At 37.7% G+C, this 19,222-nt stretch overlaps 1 protein-coding gene across 1 annotated transcript in view; it reads right to left on the bottom strand.

Annotated features, from left to right (window-relative positions):
• Nucleotides 1-19,222, bottom strand: part of MDN1 (midasin AAA ATPase 1) — a gene marked incomplete at its 5' end in the record, with an annotated part of 92,758 nt that overhangs the window by 4,526 nt on the left and 69,010 nt on the right. The window contains 26 exons of the mRNA XM_083857497.1: nt 365-479; nt 573-646; nt 1,272-1,446; nt 2,062-2,177; nt 2,549-2,638; nt 4,516-4,673; nt 6,125-6,295; nt 6,759-6,960; nt 7,111-7,212; nt 7,581-7,742; nt 9,241-9,560; nt 10,170-10,302; nt 10,949-11,092; nt 11,323-11,498; nt 11,713-11,850; nt 12,075-12,216; nt 12,346-12,507; nt 12,885-13,057; nt 13,277-13,432; nt 13,785-14,011; nt 14,541-15,020; nt 16,008-16,123; nt 17,203-17,308; nt 18,195-18,321; nt 18,734-18,880; nt 19,048-19,204. Coding sequence (XP_083713623.1) covers nt 365-479; nt 573-646; nt 1,272-1,446; nt 2,062-2,177; nt 2,549-2,638; nt 4,516-4,673; nt 6,125-6,295; nt 6,759-6,960; nt 7,111-7,212; nt 7,581-7,742; nt 9,241-9,560; nt 10,170-10,302; nt 10,949-11,092; nt 11,323-11,498; nt 11,713-11,850; nt 12,075-12,216; nt 12,346-12,507; nt 12,885-13,057; nt 13,277-13,432; nt 13,785-14,011; nt 14,541-15,020; nt 16,008-16,123; nt 17,203-17,308; nt 18,195-18,321; nt 18,734-18,880; nt 19,048-19,204 — 4,269 coding nt within the window. The remainder of the gene's footprint in view (nt 1-364; nt 480-572; nt 647-1,271; nt 1,447-2,061; nt 2,178-2,548; nt 2,639-4,515; nt 4,674-6,124; nt 6,296-6,758; nt 6,961-7,110; nt 7,213-7,580; nt 7,743-9,240; nt 9,561-10,169; nt 10,303-10,948; nt 11,093-11,322; nt 11,499-11,712; nt 11,851-12,074; nt 12,217-12,345; nt 12,508-12,884; nt 13,058-13,276; nt 13,433-13,784; nt 14,012-14,540; nt 15,021-16,007; nt 16,124-17,202; nt 17,309-18,194; nt 18,322-18,733; nt 18,881-19,047; nt 19,205-19,222) is intronic.

Genomic DNA, 19,222 nt, shown 5'->3' with positions numbered 1-19,222 from the left:
AATGAGATTAATGACATAATTGAAAATTTACATCCTATTTCTAGGTTGAACTTCTTTGGCTTCAACTTGAAACAGAAGTATCTGGTCTCATACTCCCCATTATAAAATTAACAACATCAACAGCACCCAAAATACTTTTTAAGACCCAATACCGCATTAAAGTGGTATACAGCAGAACTGAAAGTGAAAAAACACTCTTCCTGTTACAAAATTATGACCATTTTATTTCTTTCTAACCTGCTATCAGACTCTTAAATACAAAAAACTAGTAAGTGTTACAAAGTGATCATGAAACCATGAAGCTGCTGATATCTTATCTGGAAAAGACTGGCAAGCCTGTTGCCCTAGAGGCATTCTGGTGTACCTGGGCTATTTTTGTTTTCTTCTGCTGAAACTTGCAAAGACGCAATATCCGTGTCCCTGACTGGTCACTGAACTGCTCGTGGAATGGATGCAGCAGCTGAACAGTCTCTCCAAAGCTTCAGAAAAGACAAGAAAATTACAGCATGAAACTGGCATTTACAGTCTGCCCCAAAGTACTGAAGAAGAGTTAAGATTTCAAATAAACTCACCTACATACAGCAATTTGTCCGACTTCTAGAAGAGTCAGAGCATTTCCAATAACTGCCAGGGATTCATATGCAAGCTATTAAAGAAAAAAGTTGCATCAAAAATAGCATATCAATACTCAAAGCCCAGAATTAAATATAAAGAATGTTACTGAAATTATTTTTTATCATCTAGAAAGATAATTGAAGAGACTGCCTATCTTTTTGCTTGTCTTAAAAAAACAGTCAGTGCAATAAAGATACATTAGTTCTGCTTGAGGGCTTCAGCTGATTGATTTAGAGACCACTTTAGGTAGGCTAATGAAATAAATAAGTAACTGTTCAGATGGAAACACACAACTTTAATTAATAAAAACCCTACAAGTGGGGTATGATGAATGGATATTTAGTGTTCCAATGAACTGCCAGATAGGGAAGTTTCAGCATTTTGCAGACCACAAAAAGTAATTTTACAGTGGATATGTACACCTCTAACAAACTTAACAGCTCATTCTTTCAGCTAGTTTTCACTGATCTTTTGTTAATAAATCTTTTAGGCATGAAATTACAAGAGTTCAAGCAAGTGGACTGGAAAAAGAGGTGCTTTGGAATTATCAGTCAGATTTTCCAGCAGCCACCAGCCCTGCATGACACAAGTCAGCAACTGCCATACACATCAATGACAGATGGTTTCTCCATGCTTCTTCCAAGGTTTTATTTTACCTGTTTAGAGTGATTGTCAATCATACTAGAGGAATCATCAATAGCCAGGCAAATCTGGTACTGTCGTTTACTGGGCTTGGTCCTTCGCAGCCAGATCTTGTCTTTTCGGAACTGACTGGCAATGTACGGGATCACTTTGCGCATGTTCAGTCTCTTCCCAGTTCTGTAGTCTCCTCTGAAAGTTGAGAAAAAAACCCATAGTGACAGGGGTTATCAGCAAATCTCTCATTCTGGAAATCCATGGCCTATGCAGCATATACACCAAATAAATTTTTAAAATACAACAAATCCAATATTAGTACTTTTAATACTGATATATAGTTATATTTAAAAATTCCCCCACATTTTTAATGTAAGATGGATATTCAGTTTTTAAAAGAAGTTTATATCTAGGTACCTAAAAAGCAAAGCAGACCTTGAATTTACATTCCACCAATTTGAAACAGGTCTCTTTAAAAAAAAATCATTTAATATTATAAACAAAATAAAATATTTTGACATTTAACATAATCTTTGCCTTAACGTCAAATGGTGAAGTTGATTGATCGCCTGTTGCACAGGAGAAAAAAAAATTAGGAGCCAATATCCTCAGGATGAGTGCCTACTACTATATCATGCTTGCATTTCATAAAATAACCTAATGTTGCCATACAAGGAAATTGAAGCCATTTACAAATAGGAAAAATTACTGTAATGCCGGAATGACATAAATCTGCAGTTTTACAGAGGTTAAAGTGCCCCAAACCCATGAGTTTAAAGAAATCAGAAGCCTCAGAAAGACCCAACTTACTTCAACTTGGCGGCCTGAGTGGGTTCCAGTATGAGTCGCAGCTGTTCACAAAGCTGCTGTGATAGAGGAGCTGTCAGTACTAAATACTTCTGCCACAGCTGTGCTGCTTCCTTCTCCTACATCAAACAAAGAAATTAAAGTGAATTATGAAAAAACAAAACAAGATGGGGAGCATGTCTGAAGAAAGAAACTAAACCTCAATGCACTAAGGGGAAGGCAATAACCAGCTAAAACTGAGGGCGCCCTGTATGGCAATCTGCATTCATATTCAAAACAAGATCCGAAACAGCATCCTGCTTCAAGAATAAGGTAGTATCTTTTTCAAAGTAAATTAAATGTAACAACAAAAATAGTATCTATATCATGTGATTTTGATTATTTAGATTCCAGCCTGCTTGGATTCCTCAATGTTTTAGCAGTAAAAGAAGATGAAATAATGCAATGAAGGATTCTTATGATAGTTTTATATTCAAATTAGGTCACAAACCTCTTCTGGAGTTCCAGGCTGTTGTGTCTGCCAAGCTTCCAATTGCCTTTCAAGTTCCTTCCTTAGCTCTTCAGGATCTCTAATGATGTGCTAGGAGTTTTATGAGACATAAAAACGAGTTTACGCATATAGTGATCCCCAAAGTATAGCAAACTATTAAAAAAAATAAATGCATTGTTCTCATTCTTATAAACAAAAAAATACCTGAATACCTAAATGAAGATTCTAAATCTCCATGTTTTTTAATAGTTTTCACGTATGTGAAGGATAAATACCTCTCGACAAATATCTCCATATGTGATATAATCAATATAGAAACAAAGCTAGGAACATCTATGATACTGACTCTGAATATAATAAAATACAGAATTTTAAGATAAATCAGTGAAATGATCACCAGATTTATTGACAGTATAATGAAGACCAAACTATTGAACACTATACCTAACTAGTATCTTTGAAAACATAGTATACTTCACTTAATTATATTTTTTTACGTTCAAACTGCTTGAAGACTGAATGACATTATCTTCCTTACCTGGCACCAAACATTATTTGACATTATTTGATAAGCCATTCTGTTAAAGGACACCCAAGCTTTATGATACTTCTTTTACTTTCAGTGACAGCCTCTTAAGACAGTCCTTGACTTAAAAACTCCCAGTTTGGCTAAACAGCAATACATGGTTCGCATAACCTGCAGGCTTACAGACTAAGGACAATAAGCCCATGACTCCCAACTCAATAGTCACAGTAACTTCTTATTACTCAAGAAGCAGCAGCTGTGCCACTGGTCACCTACTGCACGTTTAAGGAAGGGAGAAAGAACACACACGGAGGAGATTTCTCTCCTTCTTCTTTTGCTGGAAGATGAGAAGCTGCACTTTTACCCCCTGGCAGCCTCTTTCCTTTCCCCTTTAAATGATGTTGCAAGAGCTCCCTCTCCTGTTTCACATTTTGTGTGCCAGTTGGAAAAAATCCACAAAGCCCAAAGCCACAATAACTCTTGACAACAGGAGAACATTTGCATTCAGCAGCCTTTTTCCAAAAAGCTGCAACACTTGGCATTAAGATAGAAAATGCCCAGTGTGGCTGGCACACAAGTCTTTCTGTTTTATCCATAGAAAGAGTAAAATAGCACCCTCCAAGTGTGTACTTAGGACACTATACTGTAAGAATGAAAGGTCAATCCTTCCAAAAAAACCCCAAAAAAACCCAAAAAAACCCCCCAAAAAACCCCAAAAACAACAAAAAAAAAACCCCACCAAAAAACCAGACACTAAAAATGTTTTTACTTTAGCAACTGGTTATCCACCACCAACTGCTTCTATGCCATAGGTCTTTATGATAAAATGTGCTTTTTCCCAGAAGTTTGCACTGGAAAATCACAAGTGTTACATGGATTTTTCTAGGCTGTGGTGTTTTTTAAAAAGTAAGACATTCATTAAAAGCTCAAAAAGGTTCTACAATACCTGCAATCAGCTTTTATAAAGAAGTAACATACTTCAATGAATTAAGAAAGGTGGATTCTTTGTCCACAATTATGTTTTAAAGTCAGTGATGCCAAGTTCTCTCATCACTTTGTATGTAACCTTTTTGTTATTTTCAGGTCACAAGCCCCTTTCCTATTGCTTTCCACTTTACCCAAGCATTTTATCTGCAGATTGATCTAAGCAAGACAGTTTTTTACAGATAGAAAAACGAAAGCTTATAAAAACATTATGTGAGAAAGGTCCATGGACTACCCAAGGATGGGTAGAACTAGTCATTTTAAAGGCATCTTTCAGCTGCATGTACAACATTGTATGTGTATTACTTTTCATTCTGCTATTAGATAGTAGTAAGGTACTGAGTTGGCTGAAAAAAAGTAATTCTAGTCTTTTGCATTCAGAGAATTTCATTAACACAGGCCAGGGAAACCATGTTTCTCCTGCTGTAGCTGAAAGAAGAGAGATTGTGTATCCTACCTGGGAAATGTCCATCAGAAACTGGTGGGCTGTGTGTATGGTCGAGTCCTTGCTTCTCTCTGGCTTCTCTTCAGTCACCTTTAGTAGTTTTTCTGGTGCAGAGTCACTGACATCCTCTGAGTCAAAAGTCTGGACCTCTGGCTCCTCGTCACCTGGTCCTGCAACCACAAAACTAATTACTGACTTAATGGATCACACAAAATACAAGAAGCAATATTGTATCTTGATTCTGTTACAGAGCATCTCATACACTTTGTAGTGCAGCTGACATTTTCTTTTAAAACAAGTGGCAAATTTTAAGACATTTAATTCTAGGAATGGGATGAATACATCTTGCAACTCACTGGAACAAATAACCATGCATTTCATTTCCTAATGCAAATGGTTTTTCTGTCTTGTAACCGTCTGGCCAAACAAAGTAATAGTTAACAGATGTTTAACGCCTGACAATTCCACTGGTGAAGTATATTTATTGACTCTCATAGCCTCTATGACAGAATGATAGGAGGTACAAAGTCATTTAAGAACAGTCAGAAAATCATAATTAAAAATGGCAATCTTTGCTTATCTTTTACACTCTAATTTTTTAACAGACTAGTTTTCTATAAATCAAAAATCAATTTACAAATAAAGGAATGGACTAGAGAGTTTGTTTTATTACTGTTTCTACTGTACTATGCTATTTAACAACTCATTTCTTAAGAATTATTCTAAAGGAGAAAAAGTGTGACATTGTAGATGTTTCGAAGACTGTAGTTTTTCAGAGCACCAAGTTAGAGAATCATGTGGAAAAACAAGCAGACTGATTACATGCACACCTGTGCCATAAATAAAGAGTCTAGCAAGAGATTTAAGTGATTAAAGCTCAAGGGAGTGGGAAGCAAGAATGTGGGCTTGTAAAACTCGTCTTCCCTCTCCAGCCATGCTTTGTGTTATTCAAGAAGAAAACTGTTCAAATTCCAAGCTATGGTGTCATTTACTTAGATTCATCAAAATTACAATTTCTGTTGCAAATGACAAGAGATACTTTTATTTTGTGTGGAGGGGCTCCGTGGTTGACAAGTCAGACCTATCTTCTCCATCAACTACTTCTGTTAGCTGCTCAGTTTTGTTCCCACTTATGAAAGAAGGCAGTGAGTTTGGTGCTACCGCACCAGATGTTGTTCAGATCAGCTCCTCTACTTCTGGCTTGTTTTTTTTTTTTTTTTTTTTTCTTCCTCCCAGAAGTTAGTTATACATAAAACAATTGAGTTACGTGGTGCTGATGGTGGTGACACTGGAATGCATTGTTAAATGCCAATTAATTAAGTGGATTGGCACTGTGTTGAACAGCAGGGAAGTTTTTGCTTTTTATTTCTTCAAAGTGGTGGATACAGATTAGAGACCATTAACTTGAAAGAAAGCAGCAAACCCCACTAACAGTCAATCAATTTAGCAAAGGCTAATGCTGGTTACTAGGCAGAAGTAAGACTACTGATGCAGAGGAATCAATTTAGAGCAGGCATTTAGCCTTATGAAACATATCCACTTCATGCAAATCCAAATACCTACATATAGATCTAAAGATCCATATCACCATGTATTTAGAAGGCTTTTTAATTTCATGTACCGGAAGGTTTAGTAGCAGTAGACTTCGTTTTTTCTGGCTTCAGCTCTTCAGTGTCTACTGCTATGAGATCCTCGTCCTGCATTTGTGTTTCCATTGCTGCATCTTCACAGTCTCCTTCTTCCTTTTCTTCAGGAGGCATAATAGGTTTCTCTTGCTCCTGGCTAGCTACATCTGCACAAAGACAACAATACTTGTCAAGAGTCAAGTGGAAGGAGAAGTAGTCAAGTTTAAAAATCTTTGCATTCTGAGGCCGCCACATACCAGTTTTAGTGAACTTAGAAAAAATCTGAGGCTCAAACCCCTGTTTTATCTTTCACTCTGCTGTGCTGTGTCATGTCAGTAAGCTATTGCCTTGATTACTGAAGTAAGATTTGAAGAGAATAGATTGTAAAGTATTAAGATAAAATCCATTTTGCTAAGTCAAATCAGTATTTTCAAAAGTGTTATTGTTAGTTTGAGTCTGACTGCCAAAGAGTAGCAGTTATTGTAGTGAAATGGTGCTGCACCTTTAACCAAAACAAGGATCATTAAACACACCTTTAAAAAGCAAACAGGGAAAAACTACAGCAAATATGAGTGTTTCAAGGTTTGATTCTGCAATAACAACTCTTCACATCCAGAAATACCACTGTACCATATGTCTGTGCATCATAGTGTTCAGAGCCTTGTTTAATATGTTCAAATGCATCAGCCTCCTCCACGTTTTGTTTAGGCTGAGTTGTATCCTGCTTTGCTTCACTGCTGGACTCCATGGTTCTCAATCGCTTGTGGACGCGTTCATTGTGATCTCCCATCGAGCGCTCATTGTCTGCCTGGCCAGGTTTCCTCTTGAAACTCTGAAAAGGAACAAATTAACACCATGAACTTCAAGAGAGGTGTAACCCACCACTAATGAGGACAGTGTTCTAAGAAGGAGAAACTGAGTCCTGCCTATTTACTGGTTAATATTAAGACATTTAAACAAAAATTTAAAAGAAGAAATGAACCTGTGTATTTTTTCTGCTTTGCTTCTGAGAAGCCATCCGGGCCATGCGTGTGGATTCATGGCCTTCTGACTGATTTGCACTTGAAGCTCCAGTTCCACTTTCCTGAAAGAAAAAAATAAATTTCAAGGGTAACTGAAAATAGAAACTACTGTAAACAAACTCCAGATGCTAAAACTGCAAGGATTTGCGACATTCTGTTCTGAAGGACCAATGATTCATAAACGCAAGTATCATTCTTATGGAGAGCAGACAAGCCACTTCTACAATTACCCTAAACTTACCTTTATAGTAATGAAAATGCAGGGTATCTATATGGTCTTTAAAGTGTTTATTTTCAGTAAATTTATAACTGGCATAACAAAGGTCTTATACACAGTTCTTGAAAACTATGGCAGCAGTTCCCTGATTTCAACTTGAGAACATATTCACAAATTTCACATTTTTAACTCAGAAACTTCCACATAATTTACCTCTTTAGACTGGTCTTTTTCTGAAGCTTCTCCAGCCAGCTCAACAGCACTGTCACTCTGCAGATTTTCTTGCCCAGTCTGCCCTTGCGTTTCATGCTCCATTCTTTCCTCAGCCTCAGGGATCTGTTCCTCCATCTCTGAATTATCTTTATCCTCCTCTTCCTGAAATAGCATCAGATTATTTTAATATTCTAAAAAACATTGAGAACTGTGTGTTTTTGAAAGGCACCTAAAGACAAATACAGTTCAGACATAGTCAGGATGGGTTTACAAAGGAAAAGGCCTATTTAACTGGGCACCCTTAAATCATGAGGTCATCGGCCTAGTAGATGAAGAGAATGCAGTGAATATAGTTTTTCTGGACTTTTAGTAAGGCTTTTGATAGTGTCCCTCACAGCATCCTTTTGGACAAGTTGTCCAGCTGTGGCATGAGTGTGCTGGGTGTTTACACTGTGCTGGGTGGATCCCAGGGTTCAAACAGTTCTACTGAATGAGGCTTCATGTGGTGACAGTCACCAGTGCTGTTCCTTGGGGTTCAGCTCCAGGACTAGACCTGCTCAATGTATTTACCAATGATCAGGATGCAGGAGTTGAATGCGCCATTACGAAGTTTTCTGATACAAACTGGGAGGTGCTGTGGGCTCTCTTGAAGGACAAAAGGCCCCTTGCAAAGGGATTTAGACAGACTGGGACACTGGACTATGAATAAAGCGATGAAATTTAACATGTCCAAATGCTGGATTCTGGACCCAGGACAGAGTAACAGTGGGCTCAAGTATAGACTGGGAGAAGAGTGGCTGGAGAGCAGCCCTGCAAAGGGATCTGGGGATGCTGGCCCACAGCAGGCTCTGTGTGAGTGAGCACTGAGCCCTGGCAGCCCAGAGGGCAATCCCCATCCTGGGGTGCATCAAGCACAGCAGCACCAGCTGGTCAAAAGAGGTGGTGAATCCACTGCATTCAGCACTGGTGCAGCCTCACCTGAGTGCTGTGTGCAGTTCTGGGCCCCACAAGTTAAAAAGCATGTGAAGGTCCTTGAATGTGGCCAGAGGAGGGCAACAAAGGGGGTGCAAGGGCTGGAAGCAATGTCCTATAAAGAGTGGCTCAGGACCTTGGGCTTGTCTAGTTTGGAGAGGAGGAGGCTGAAGGGTGGCCCCATTGCTCTCCACAACTTCCTGAGGAAGGGACATAAAGAGAGAAGTGCTGATCTCTTCTCCCTGGAACTCAGTGATAGGATGCATGGGAATGGTCATTGGGACTTTAGTATCACACTGAGAGGGTGGTCAAACACTGGAACAGGCTTCCTAAAGAGATGGTCAATGCCCCAGAGCTCTCAGTGTTTAAGAGGCATTTGGACAATGTGCTTAACAATATGCTTAAATTTTTGGTCAAACCTGAAGTGGTCAGGCAGTTGGACAAGATGATCACTCTAGGTCCCTTCCAGCTCTGTTCCATTCTAACACAAGGCCAAGGAGGCAGCAGGAACACAGATAGCAGAATCACATGTTTAATAGACATAGTTCTTGTTATCTTGATGAAGACGGTCACTAACATTGTATCTATTCAATGTTAAATTTATTTTGGAGTATCACAGAGCACATCCATTTCTTAAATCTTGTATAAGGCAATTAAAAAAAATACACTTTTATTTATTACACTGTACCTGAGGTTGAAGGCCTTGATCTTCATTAGGGATTCCCTTATCTTCAGCAGATTCATTTTTTTTCTCATCAGGTGGTTGTGACTCTTCCTCTTCTTCTTCTGCATCCTCAGTGTTCCCTGCCTTTTCTTCTTCATCATGAGTATCTTTGTCTCCTTCATCTTCCTTCTCCTCTTTATCTTCAGAAGTGCCTTCTTCAGCTGCTTTTGCATCTTGATCATCTCTTTCTGTTTCACCAGTATCTTCTTCATTCTGTTCTTCTGTCTTCTCTGCCTCATTTAAATCCACAGGTTTTTCATCTATTTCAAAATCATTCTCTTCTTCTGGATTAAAAAAAAAAATCAGAAAGGTATATAAAACTTTCAGTGAAGTACAGAGACAGTGAATATTACAGATATTTGGAATAAAACTGCCCAGCCTATCAAAACCCAATAAAATACTGACTTCTGTACACAGAATCTGTGTTTTCTATAGCCAGATAATTCCTTGAAGTCACAATTGATTTCCAGCTAGCAGTACAGCAGAATGAATTCCTATTAACTTCCTTTAACCTAATATTCCTGAGAGTCAATTGACTTTTAAGAGTACAAATATTTGAAAGTATAATAGAAAAAAAACCAACAAAAGCAACTGGACAATTAAATAAGGAGATTCCAGCATAAGTTAGGCTGTATTACTTGGATAACAGGGGAAAGCATGCTTCACAATGTGCATGAAAGGGAGGCAAAAGAAAATGTAATGCTGACTTCTTGTGTGGCCTGCATTTGCTATGTTGGTATTTTGATGCACAAATAAATTTGCAGCTTCTTGGTGGTTATACAGAATCCTACCATCTTTCTCCTTTGTATAGACAAAAAGGGCTCATGATCTGATTGTCCCCCCCACTTCCATGTAGCTTTCATCTAGGAATCTGTAGATATTTTCAGCTGTACCTTCATCCTCCTCATCATCACTCTTCTCATTACTCTCCAGATTCAAATTATCAGGGAGGTCCAAAGGTTCAACTTCAGGCTCCTTTTCTTGCTGGCCATGATAAGGATCTACCTCATTCTCATCATACTCACGCTGTCAGCAAAAGAATGGGGGAAAAATAACAGGCATGGACTAAATGGGAGGATAGACAAAGATAAGAAACAAGATACTACTCTATTCTCTAGGACAAAGAAATCCCAGAAACAATATTACATTCTGATCAGTTAAAAGGGGATTTCCAGTGATACACATACTCTTGCATGAAGAGCAGAAAGATTAAGTTCAGCAAACTCATTTACATAAACTGGTGGTACTTAAAACCAGCATGTTTTGTGTTCAAAAGCCAATTTTCCTAGCTGAAACATTCTAAACAGAATATGCACTCTTGAAGATGCTAAATGTACTCATATACTAAGGTGTTTCTGTTGCTAAACACAACAGAATTAGGGCTTTAAAGCTTTGTTCATCAAAACATCAATTCAACGTAAAGCCTGTTTTGGCAGCCATAACAAGTTCAGGGTACAAAAAACAATCCTTTCTGGAATATGAATCAGAAAATAAATATGTATTATGATGGACACAGTATGGTTTACTTTTAGCACTGAAATGAACTAGCATTTTTTCAGGGCACTTCACTATTAAAAAAAAAAAGGCATTTCAAATTCTCAGAAACACATGGTATAAGCCACAGAATGTGGTTTAACAGCAAGATTCTCCATATAGTCCAAATAATTTTTACCTCATCAATTTGTTCATGGATTTTCTCTTTATTTTCACTGTCCTCTTCCTGTTGCTCTTTTTCCTCATTCTTGGGAGGCTGTTTTTTATTATCCTTGTTTCCTGTCCCCAGATTGTCATCTTTTGCAACGAGCTCTGAATCCTCCTATTAATAAATCCAAAAGAAATTCAATTATGTTACCGACTTTTCAAAGTCTCAGTGACGTCATCCCCTACAGAAAAAAAAAAAAGATACAACATTCAACAGAACTTATTCCCTGAAATTATCCCTTTTTAAGGCAAAGAGCTATGAGAGGCAATTCCCATTCTAGGTCACTTCAGGTTAGCAGAGTTCAATTCTTTGATACTTCTTTCCCCCACCCTGTTCCTTATTACCTCATCCATTCCTGGTCCAGTTTCTTCTGTTTTACTATTAGCATCTTCATCATCATCATCATCATCGTCATCATCATCCCCCCAGAGCCTTTCATCTAGTTTATCAGCTTCGGCATTATCAAGATTGCCCATCTGCTTATCCAGTTCTTCCTCTTCATCTGAATTTTCCTCATCTTCTGTGTACAGTTCAGAATGTGTTTCAGTACAAAAGAGAGAAAGGTAATGTTTTTGTTAGATTCAGAAGCAAATAAGCAATCATACTTTGAACCTTAATTTCATAACCCCACATATGCTGAAAAACACACATGTGCACGTTATAGAAAAGCATCAACCATTACTGGGCTGATCTATAACTTTTCTTTTAAGTTTGGCATAGTGGAAGAACCAAACCTTTTTTCTCCCATTCTCCATCATGCATCTTTCCTTCAAAGTCTTCAGACATTTCAATTGCATTGTCTTCTCCTTCAATGTCTGGTTTAGAATCTTGATCCTCTTTCTCCTTCTCTTCGCCTTTTCGAAAACTGTCTTCTATCTAAGTAATCGGTAAAGCCAAAATTTACAATGGATCTTGCCTATATATTAAAAGTTTAATTATCACAACAATATTTATAAGCTGATATGCAAAGATAAAAGCCAACATAAAAAGGAGACTGAAGGTAACTTCGTATTTCTTTTTACCCAAGACATCCACATTATGGATTTCAAGAGCTTTTTCAGTTTCACTTCAATTAAACAAGATCAACCCCAAACACTTGCCTGATCTTCACTCTCTATTTTGTCGCTCACATCCTTCTTGCCTTCCCCTTCTCCAATACCACCATCTTCATAGTCGTGGAACTGTGTTGCTCCCTCTCCTGCTTCATCTTCAAGCAATTCTTTTGGCAGACAAAACCCCTGCAAAGGTGAACAGAAACTCAAAATCTTCCTCAGTAGCAGGTACATTTTCAGCTTAGTTTCTACTCAAGACTTTTACACATGAAATATATGCTTGCCATATATCCACTGTTACATCTAATAACTTACCTTTAGAGCAAGCTCTGTAAAAATGCTGGTTAGAACAGAAAGCAGTTTTCCTGTACTCCTGTGAGATGCCAGTGAAATGGTGAGGTAGAACAGGATGAGGTCTGAATACTTGCAGAGCATGGGCTTTAGACGCACCAGCAAATAGCAGGACTGGTTGAAGAACTACAGTTAAAACAAAAAAAAAACCCCAGCTGTTGGTCATTATTTGTACTTACTGAGATGCACTTCAGAGATGGTCACAACAGTGAGTGAAAACAGATCTCAAAGCAGAAATATCAATAGGTGAGTTTAAGAACAATTTCTACTGCTTCTGGAGCTTTTTCTAGATTTTTCACAACAACTTTGTCTTCTTACTACAGTAATGTCTGGCTTTTGTACTGCAGAAGACTACCTTTATTTGTCCACAGTTTCTCAAATGCTTCTAGTTCTAAGGCACTGCGGCAAGAAGAAGCAATGCATGTTTAACCACCCAAAGTAATTCACAATTCCAAATCTTTTGAGACTCCTAAGTTAAAAACTCATGAAAATAAAAATTTTACCTTATGTTCATATGAAGTGCAGTCTTCCCTGTAAGATTTCAGTATCTCCAGGAGTTCTGAAATACCTAAAATTGCCTTCTGCACATGTAAAGACTCCAAATCAGCAGACAGATCTTCACCCAAAAGTTTAGTTATATGTCCGGCTTTAATCACATCAAGTAGGGCTGCATCCTCTTTGTTCAAAACAGTAAAAAATGGACATCAAGTCAGACATTCTAAAAATGTTATAGCAAGCAATCTAGAAATATCCACCCTATCTATTTAAATATACAATTTCTATTAAAATAGCTGTTTCCTTGTGCATTGGTCTCTCTGACACACACTATTTAAGAAATTTTAAGGTTTGCATTGTTGAAACTCTTCTCCCCACTCAAGTATATTGACAAACTTACCACTTTCCTCTGAAGATTTTTCTTCCTCTTTTCCATCTTCCTGTTTTCTCTCTACCAAACACTGAACAGCATACAGAACAGCACGGATAACAGTTTCCACTTTTGTTGAGAATTGCTCCACAAACTCTTCATCCGACCGTTGACTTCCTTTTGAACCTTAACACAGGCAGTTTTACATGGAAACACATCAGATTACAGGTTCCTATGTTTCCTTTATGCAAGGATGATGACAGCACTATGCAACTTTTATTACACAGTTCTACCAAAATCTCCTTACTAATCCTGACCTACAACTATGGTGCAGAATCCATCACTAATAGAGATTATCCTATTATCCTGCACAAATTATCCTGCACAAATAAAGTCTGGACTAAATTTTGCAAGTTTTAATTTCATGAAGGTTTTGGATACCACAAGGAACACAGGGCCACCTTCAGCAATAACCAATCTAATAAATTCTTGTGTCTTTGCCAACATTACAAATCAGGTAGAGAAAAGTTATCCTTACCAGTGCAATTTGACATGGAAGCAAGAAGCTGTGTTCTCCAGGCTGTGAAGTCTGAAGATGTGTTATTAACTTCTTCTTGTATATACTTTAGGCTCTTGATTAGGGCCATCTGATTTGCAGCTTCCCTGTCTTGCCCATTTGGAAGAAACAGGGACTCTATACTTTGTAGCTGGGCTGAGACTTCCAGCAAACAACTCACAGCTGATGTGCAAACTTCAAAGTCTCTCCTGCAATAGAAATACCGTAATACTGAAAGAGGAACAAACAGTCCAATTTAAGATTAAACCTTTTCTTGGGCATGGATAAGGGAGAGACAGCATATCTCCATCCTGAATTTATTAAATAAAAGACTTGACAACAAGCCTATATTGACACTGTTTGAAGCAGAGAGAAGATTAGAAGATTGTTTTAAATAGGCTACAAATGTATTTTAAAATGAAAATTTCTTCATTAAATTTGTATTTGAAATTAATCTCAGTAGCTAGGAGCTATGGGGATAAAATCCTGAGAGACCAAAAACAAAGTGGGAAGCTGAGACAGAAATTTTTTTCACTTGTCAGGGGAGTGGGAGAAGACACATTTCTTTAAAGAGTCAGGCACTGCATATTGCAAAAAAAAAAAAGAAAAAAAAAAAAAAGGAACAATGTTTGAAAAGCATCTGAACCCACTTTTCAATATATGTGTAGGTGAAAATTTTCAGAATTACTTCACACATCTTATGTGAACATAGAAGAGATGTTCATATGTAGAACTCACCAGGAATAAAAGGAGGTCTCACGTGACTGTTGTCTTACTCTGTCCACTTCTGCTTTCATGGCCTTCACATTTGCCATCATTGCAGTCAGTCGTGTAGCCACCTGTAGCCACAACTGATCCTTATTTCGCATCCTGCAGCCAGGAGGCAATCGCTCCATTGTTACGGGAGACAAGTGCTTCAGATCTGAGGGAATCAAGTCAGGTATTCCCGCAAGAACATTTCCCATTTCAGGCAATGAACTCTGAGGAATGTTGGGTTTGACATCAGTCCTTTCACTGTCATTGCACCTGGCTGACTCTTCTTTTGGGCAGCTCTGGATAAACCAAGACAGCTCCTCAAGAACCATCATGCACTGCATGGAAAGCTGCTGCAGTCTGTCCGTCCAGTGTTGAATGCTGTCTTGAGGAGGAAATGCTGAATTGTATTCTCTGTCAGCAGTCAACCTAGAATCTATCTCTTGTATACAACTCAAGAGGCTCCTAGTTAAGAAGAAAGAGAAGTTATAATCACTGAGTTTTACATTGTACTTCATTTTTAAAAGCTCTATCTTCAACTAAATTAATCTTTTAAAAAAATCTTGATAATAACTTCTCCTGGAAAAACTACAACAATATTTTTTTTTAAAAAAAGGTTGTTTAATTAGAGAGATCTTTCCCTCCCTGAATTATAAAATACAACAAAGCCCTCGAAATCTAATTTCCTATGAAAGTCATAGAAATGCAGATAAGTGTCCTTAAAGTTTTAATATTCCTGTGACTGTAAAGCTGAGGAGTTTGTTTAGTTGGGGTTTTCTGTTTACTCGTTTTTTGCAGGTTTCCTGGGATTAAAATAAATTTTGCACAGTAATCTCCAGTCCAGAATTCTTCGTCTGACTTCTGTAAGATTTATGGACTACAGAGTGCTGAGCACAAATGTTCTCAACAAAGGTGGCCTTTGCAATGACTTTGATGACTCAAGTAATGAAATAAAACCCCACATCAAGTAAGAAAAATTCTTATACACTTTTCCTTTTATAGTTTTGACATAACATCCAGTATATCCCGCCTTTCTAGAATTTTTCTTTGTAAACTGTTGATGCTTTATTTATTTTGGCTCAAAATACCATCCAGATCATTTATTTGCCCCGGTCAAGCCAACAACTTAAATGTAAATAAAACTAACTTAAGCTAATACCAAATGAGAGAGATATAACAATCTCTAAGTTTAATGGTTTAACTGTGTAATTAATTACAGGAATTATTACACATATATATGCCTTACCTGTCCAACAGAATTATTTTAATTCCAAAATACTGGCTGCAGTGATAGGATAAACCTATCTAGGCTTAACTGAGGGGAGGAGAAATATAGGGCAGCAGAGGAAAAAGTTGTTATTTTCTTCTACCTTATTTTCCATCTTTCTTGAACTGATTTGCTTACTGTCAAAACTTCTTGCCAACATTTACACGTTGGAAGATGGAAAATACCTGAGTAAGATCCACTGTTCTGTCAGTGCAGTAAGAGATCGCCTCTGTCTCACAAGCATCTGCATGAGGTGTGCAGTGAACCCTTTGCATCGCTCAATGCTACCTAGTCCAATATCCTAAAGAAAACAGGGACAGAAAAAGTGGGAGGGAACAGTCAGATGAACAATGAGACAGCAGCAGTCTCTGTGCCTCCATTTCACTGAGCAGGCTGAAAGGTTAGGGTTTAATTGAACAAGTCGTAATATGCAGACTAGAATACCATTACTACAGTTTCCCCATCTTCATCTTTTCTTCATCTTCCATATATCCTGCATAAAAATTTGCCTTTCAAGTAACTTCTGCAACAGTTACATTGCATTTCACTCCATTGCAGCAATTCTTATTAGGAATTTGGTTTCAGTATTAAATCTACCTTATGCAAATAGTGATTAAAATCTGAAGAGATACCAGCCTAATTGCTTTACATTCATGACCAATGCTACAACCATTCATTTTACCAGATATACTGACAATTACTTTCACTCCTTTCATTAGGAGTGGTCACATCTTAAAGCTCAGAATAAATGGTCACAACACAAAGCATAACTGATCACAGTCACATTCCACTATTTGTATCCAGTATCAGGTGTGACTTTGATAAGACTGCATTGTAAAATAAGGGGTAAAGCCATAGTGAGAGGAAGAACATCTGGAAGAGATGCTTTTTTTCTGAAATTCTGGAAAAGTGGTTCTGGTTTGGCAGAGCTCATTTGTCTGTTCTGCTGGTTTTAGACCAATCCTTAAATGAAGAAATATATTAGGACTCTTTGTGTTGGACACAGACTCCAGTTACACCCAATTATAAATATCAACTGATTTCTTCAAGAACACTGAATAACATTGGGTTTATTTTCCTTACAAGTTTGGATTCAGCATTTCATGAGTTTCTTCATGCACAAAAAGTAGCAATTAGGGATCTGCTGGGATGAAAGATACTGTACACTGAACAGATCATTAACTTCTTTCCCCAAATCAATTTTTTCCCTTCATAAAACAGCAGGTGCATTTAATGAGTGGTACAAAAATGTCATATTTAGTATCATATTACACAGCATTATTACCTGCCATCCTTTTTTTACTACTAGGAAATTTCAGTCCAAGCTGGTAAAATGAAGATAACAGAACCAAGATTCTGGTTTTACTTTGTGGGTTTTACCTTAGCGGGTGCTAACAGTGCTGTCTGGAGTCGAGAGTGACGTGCAAGTGACCGATAGAAGTACTTCTGGCATCCATCCCAGGCAGAAGAAATCTCTGTCAGCAACCTGGCAGAGCACAAAGAAGAATGATATTAAAAAGAACCTCAGCATGCTGGAGCCACCAGGTTAGCTCTTGAACCCAACAGTTTTGCCTGAAATTTGTTGTCTTGAAAATGCATTGATACTGCGATTCTTCATTGTCTCTAAAAATAATCTTGTCTTAATAAAACAATTTATTTTAAAAATAAATTCCAAGGAAACCTTAAGCAATAGCAGCAAAATCTCTATCTTTGAATACCATTTAATGCGTTAATAGTAATATTGTTTTTCTTCCCCCCATGCAACTAAATCCAGCTTCATACAGAAGCCTTTCTTTTCTCCCTGATACATAAACCAAATGTTTACATCCCAGAAGGACAATAACCAGCATGTCTCAATGACAAAAAAAGCACTTATTGACAGAAAAACGATTTTTAAAAAAATCTGAAAAAATACCTTTCCCCTAAGAAAGCTTTTCCAGCAATGCCCACTTTGAAGTATATGTATTTTCTCCTGAAATATCCCATTATTTAATGAAGACAAAACAATGAAGTAATTCCTGAAAATCACAGCTCACCTTCAATAAAACAGTTTACACTCTAATATACTGCTAGCACTGTCCCAGGCCAGGCTGGACAGTGGAGGGCTAACTGAAATCGAATTCATGGAAAGAATGAAACAGAGTTGTTAAAGTGCAAAGTTAGAAAAAAAAAAAAAAAAAAGGGAACAAAAAACCCCCCAAATCCTTGCTCAGTTGTACATAACAAACTGAGAAGTAATGGGAGGAAGGGAATATGCAAAATCCTAAATTAATTACTGCCCAGAAATCCCAGTCTAAATCAACATGCCATAAATTCTATGTATTACAGCTGCAATTCCCACAGTCTGAGGGTAAAAAGTCCTGAGTACATACGTGGCATCCAGCTCATGTGTACAATTCACTGCAGCCAATGCACTACACAAGTCCAGTGGACGAAGATAGAGAACTTCCTGGCAATCTTCTGAACGGGACCAGGACAGACCTTTCCGGTAGGACAAACCTGCAACAGCATTTCAGCACACATCATTTGATGCCCTTATTTGTTACATGGAAAATGTCACTCATACAATTGGTAGTAAGACATCAGGTGTTCTTACTTGGACAAGTCTTTGAACATGCTACAAGTTTTGTAGTGTAAAAATACCTTGTAGCTGAGCTACCTTGAGCTGAACAACACAGCTGAAATAAGACTACCATAGACCTGCGTACATTAAGGACTTTTCACTGCCCCGTGTCCTTTAAGAAAGCTGAATTAGGGATCATTTTTAACACATGAAAAGGCTGATGAATGAGGAGGGTAAAGGTGTTACCTTTACATCATATTATGGTGGGTTTAGATATATTGGCAAAGATAGTTAAATGATCAAGAACTCCATACTTTTAAACCAACGCCATTTTTAGTTGAAGCTCACCTGTTTTAGCAAGGCTTTTAAAGAGATCTGACAAAGCCCGTTGCTTTTGCATCTGAATATGCTTTGCCTCTGATTTCTGCTTCTCCTTAGTTGCTGTCTGATCAAATGTTAAATTTTGCAGTTCAGTTACAGAAACAATAATACCACCTGTACAGAAGACAGCAGACAAAGGTATGAGATTGAGAATTTAATGTATGCAAAGTAGCTGTGGGAAGTCACTCTAGGAAGACAACTATGTATCTGCACTTTTTCCTAATTTGTTCCATTTATGTTATAGAGGTCAGTTGGGGTATGAAATCGCAAGAAAACCTAACCTGTGAACTGGTCGAGATTTTCCACCAGGTTTAAGAACAAATTGTTTTCTGTAACTGCTCTACACATTTTCTTCATTTTTTTTGTCAGCTTAGACAGACGATACTGAAGTGATTCTGTAGGAAATGTAATGACACCCTGACATTCTGGGAGTGCCCCCTGAAAAAAAATGGAAGA

Source organism: Zosterops lateralis, assembly GCF_965231275.1.
Source record: "Zosterops lateralis genome assembly, chromosome: 3".
Taxonomy (NCBI): domain Eukaryota; kingdom Metazoa; phylum Chordata; class Aves; order Passeriformes; family Zosteropidae; genus Zosterops; species Zosterops lateralis.
The sequence above is the reverse complement of the archived record's forward strand: the minus strand, read 5'-3'. Positions and strand labels throughout refer to the sequence as shown.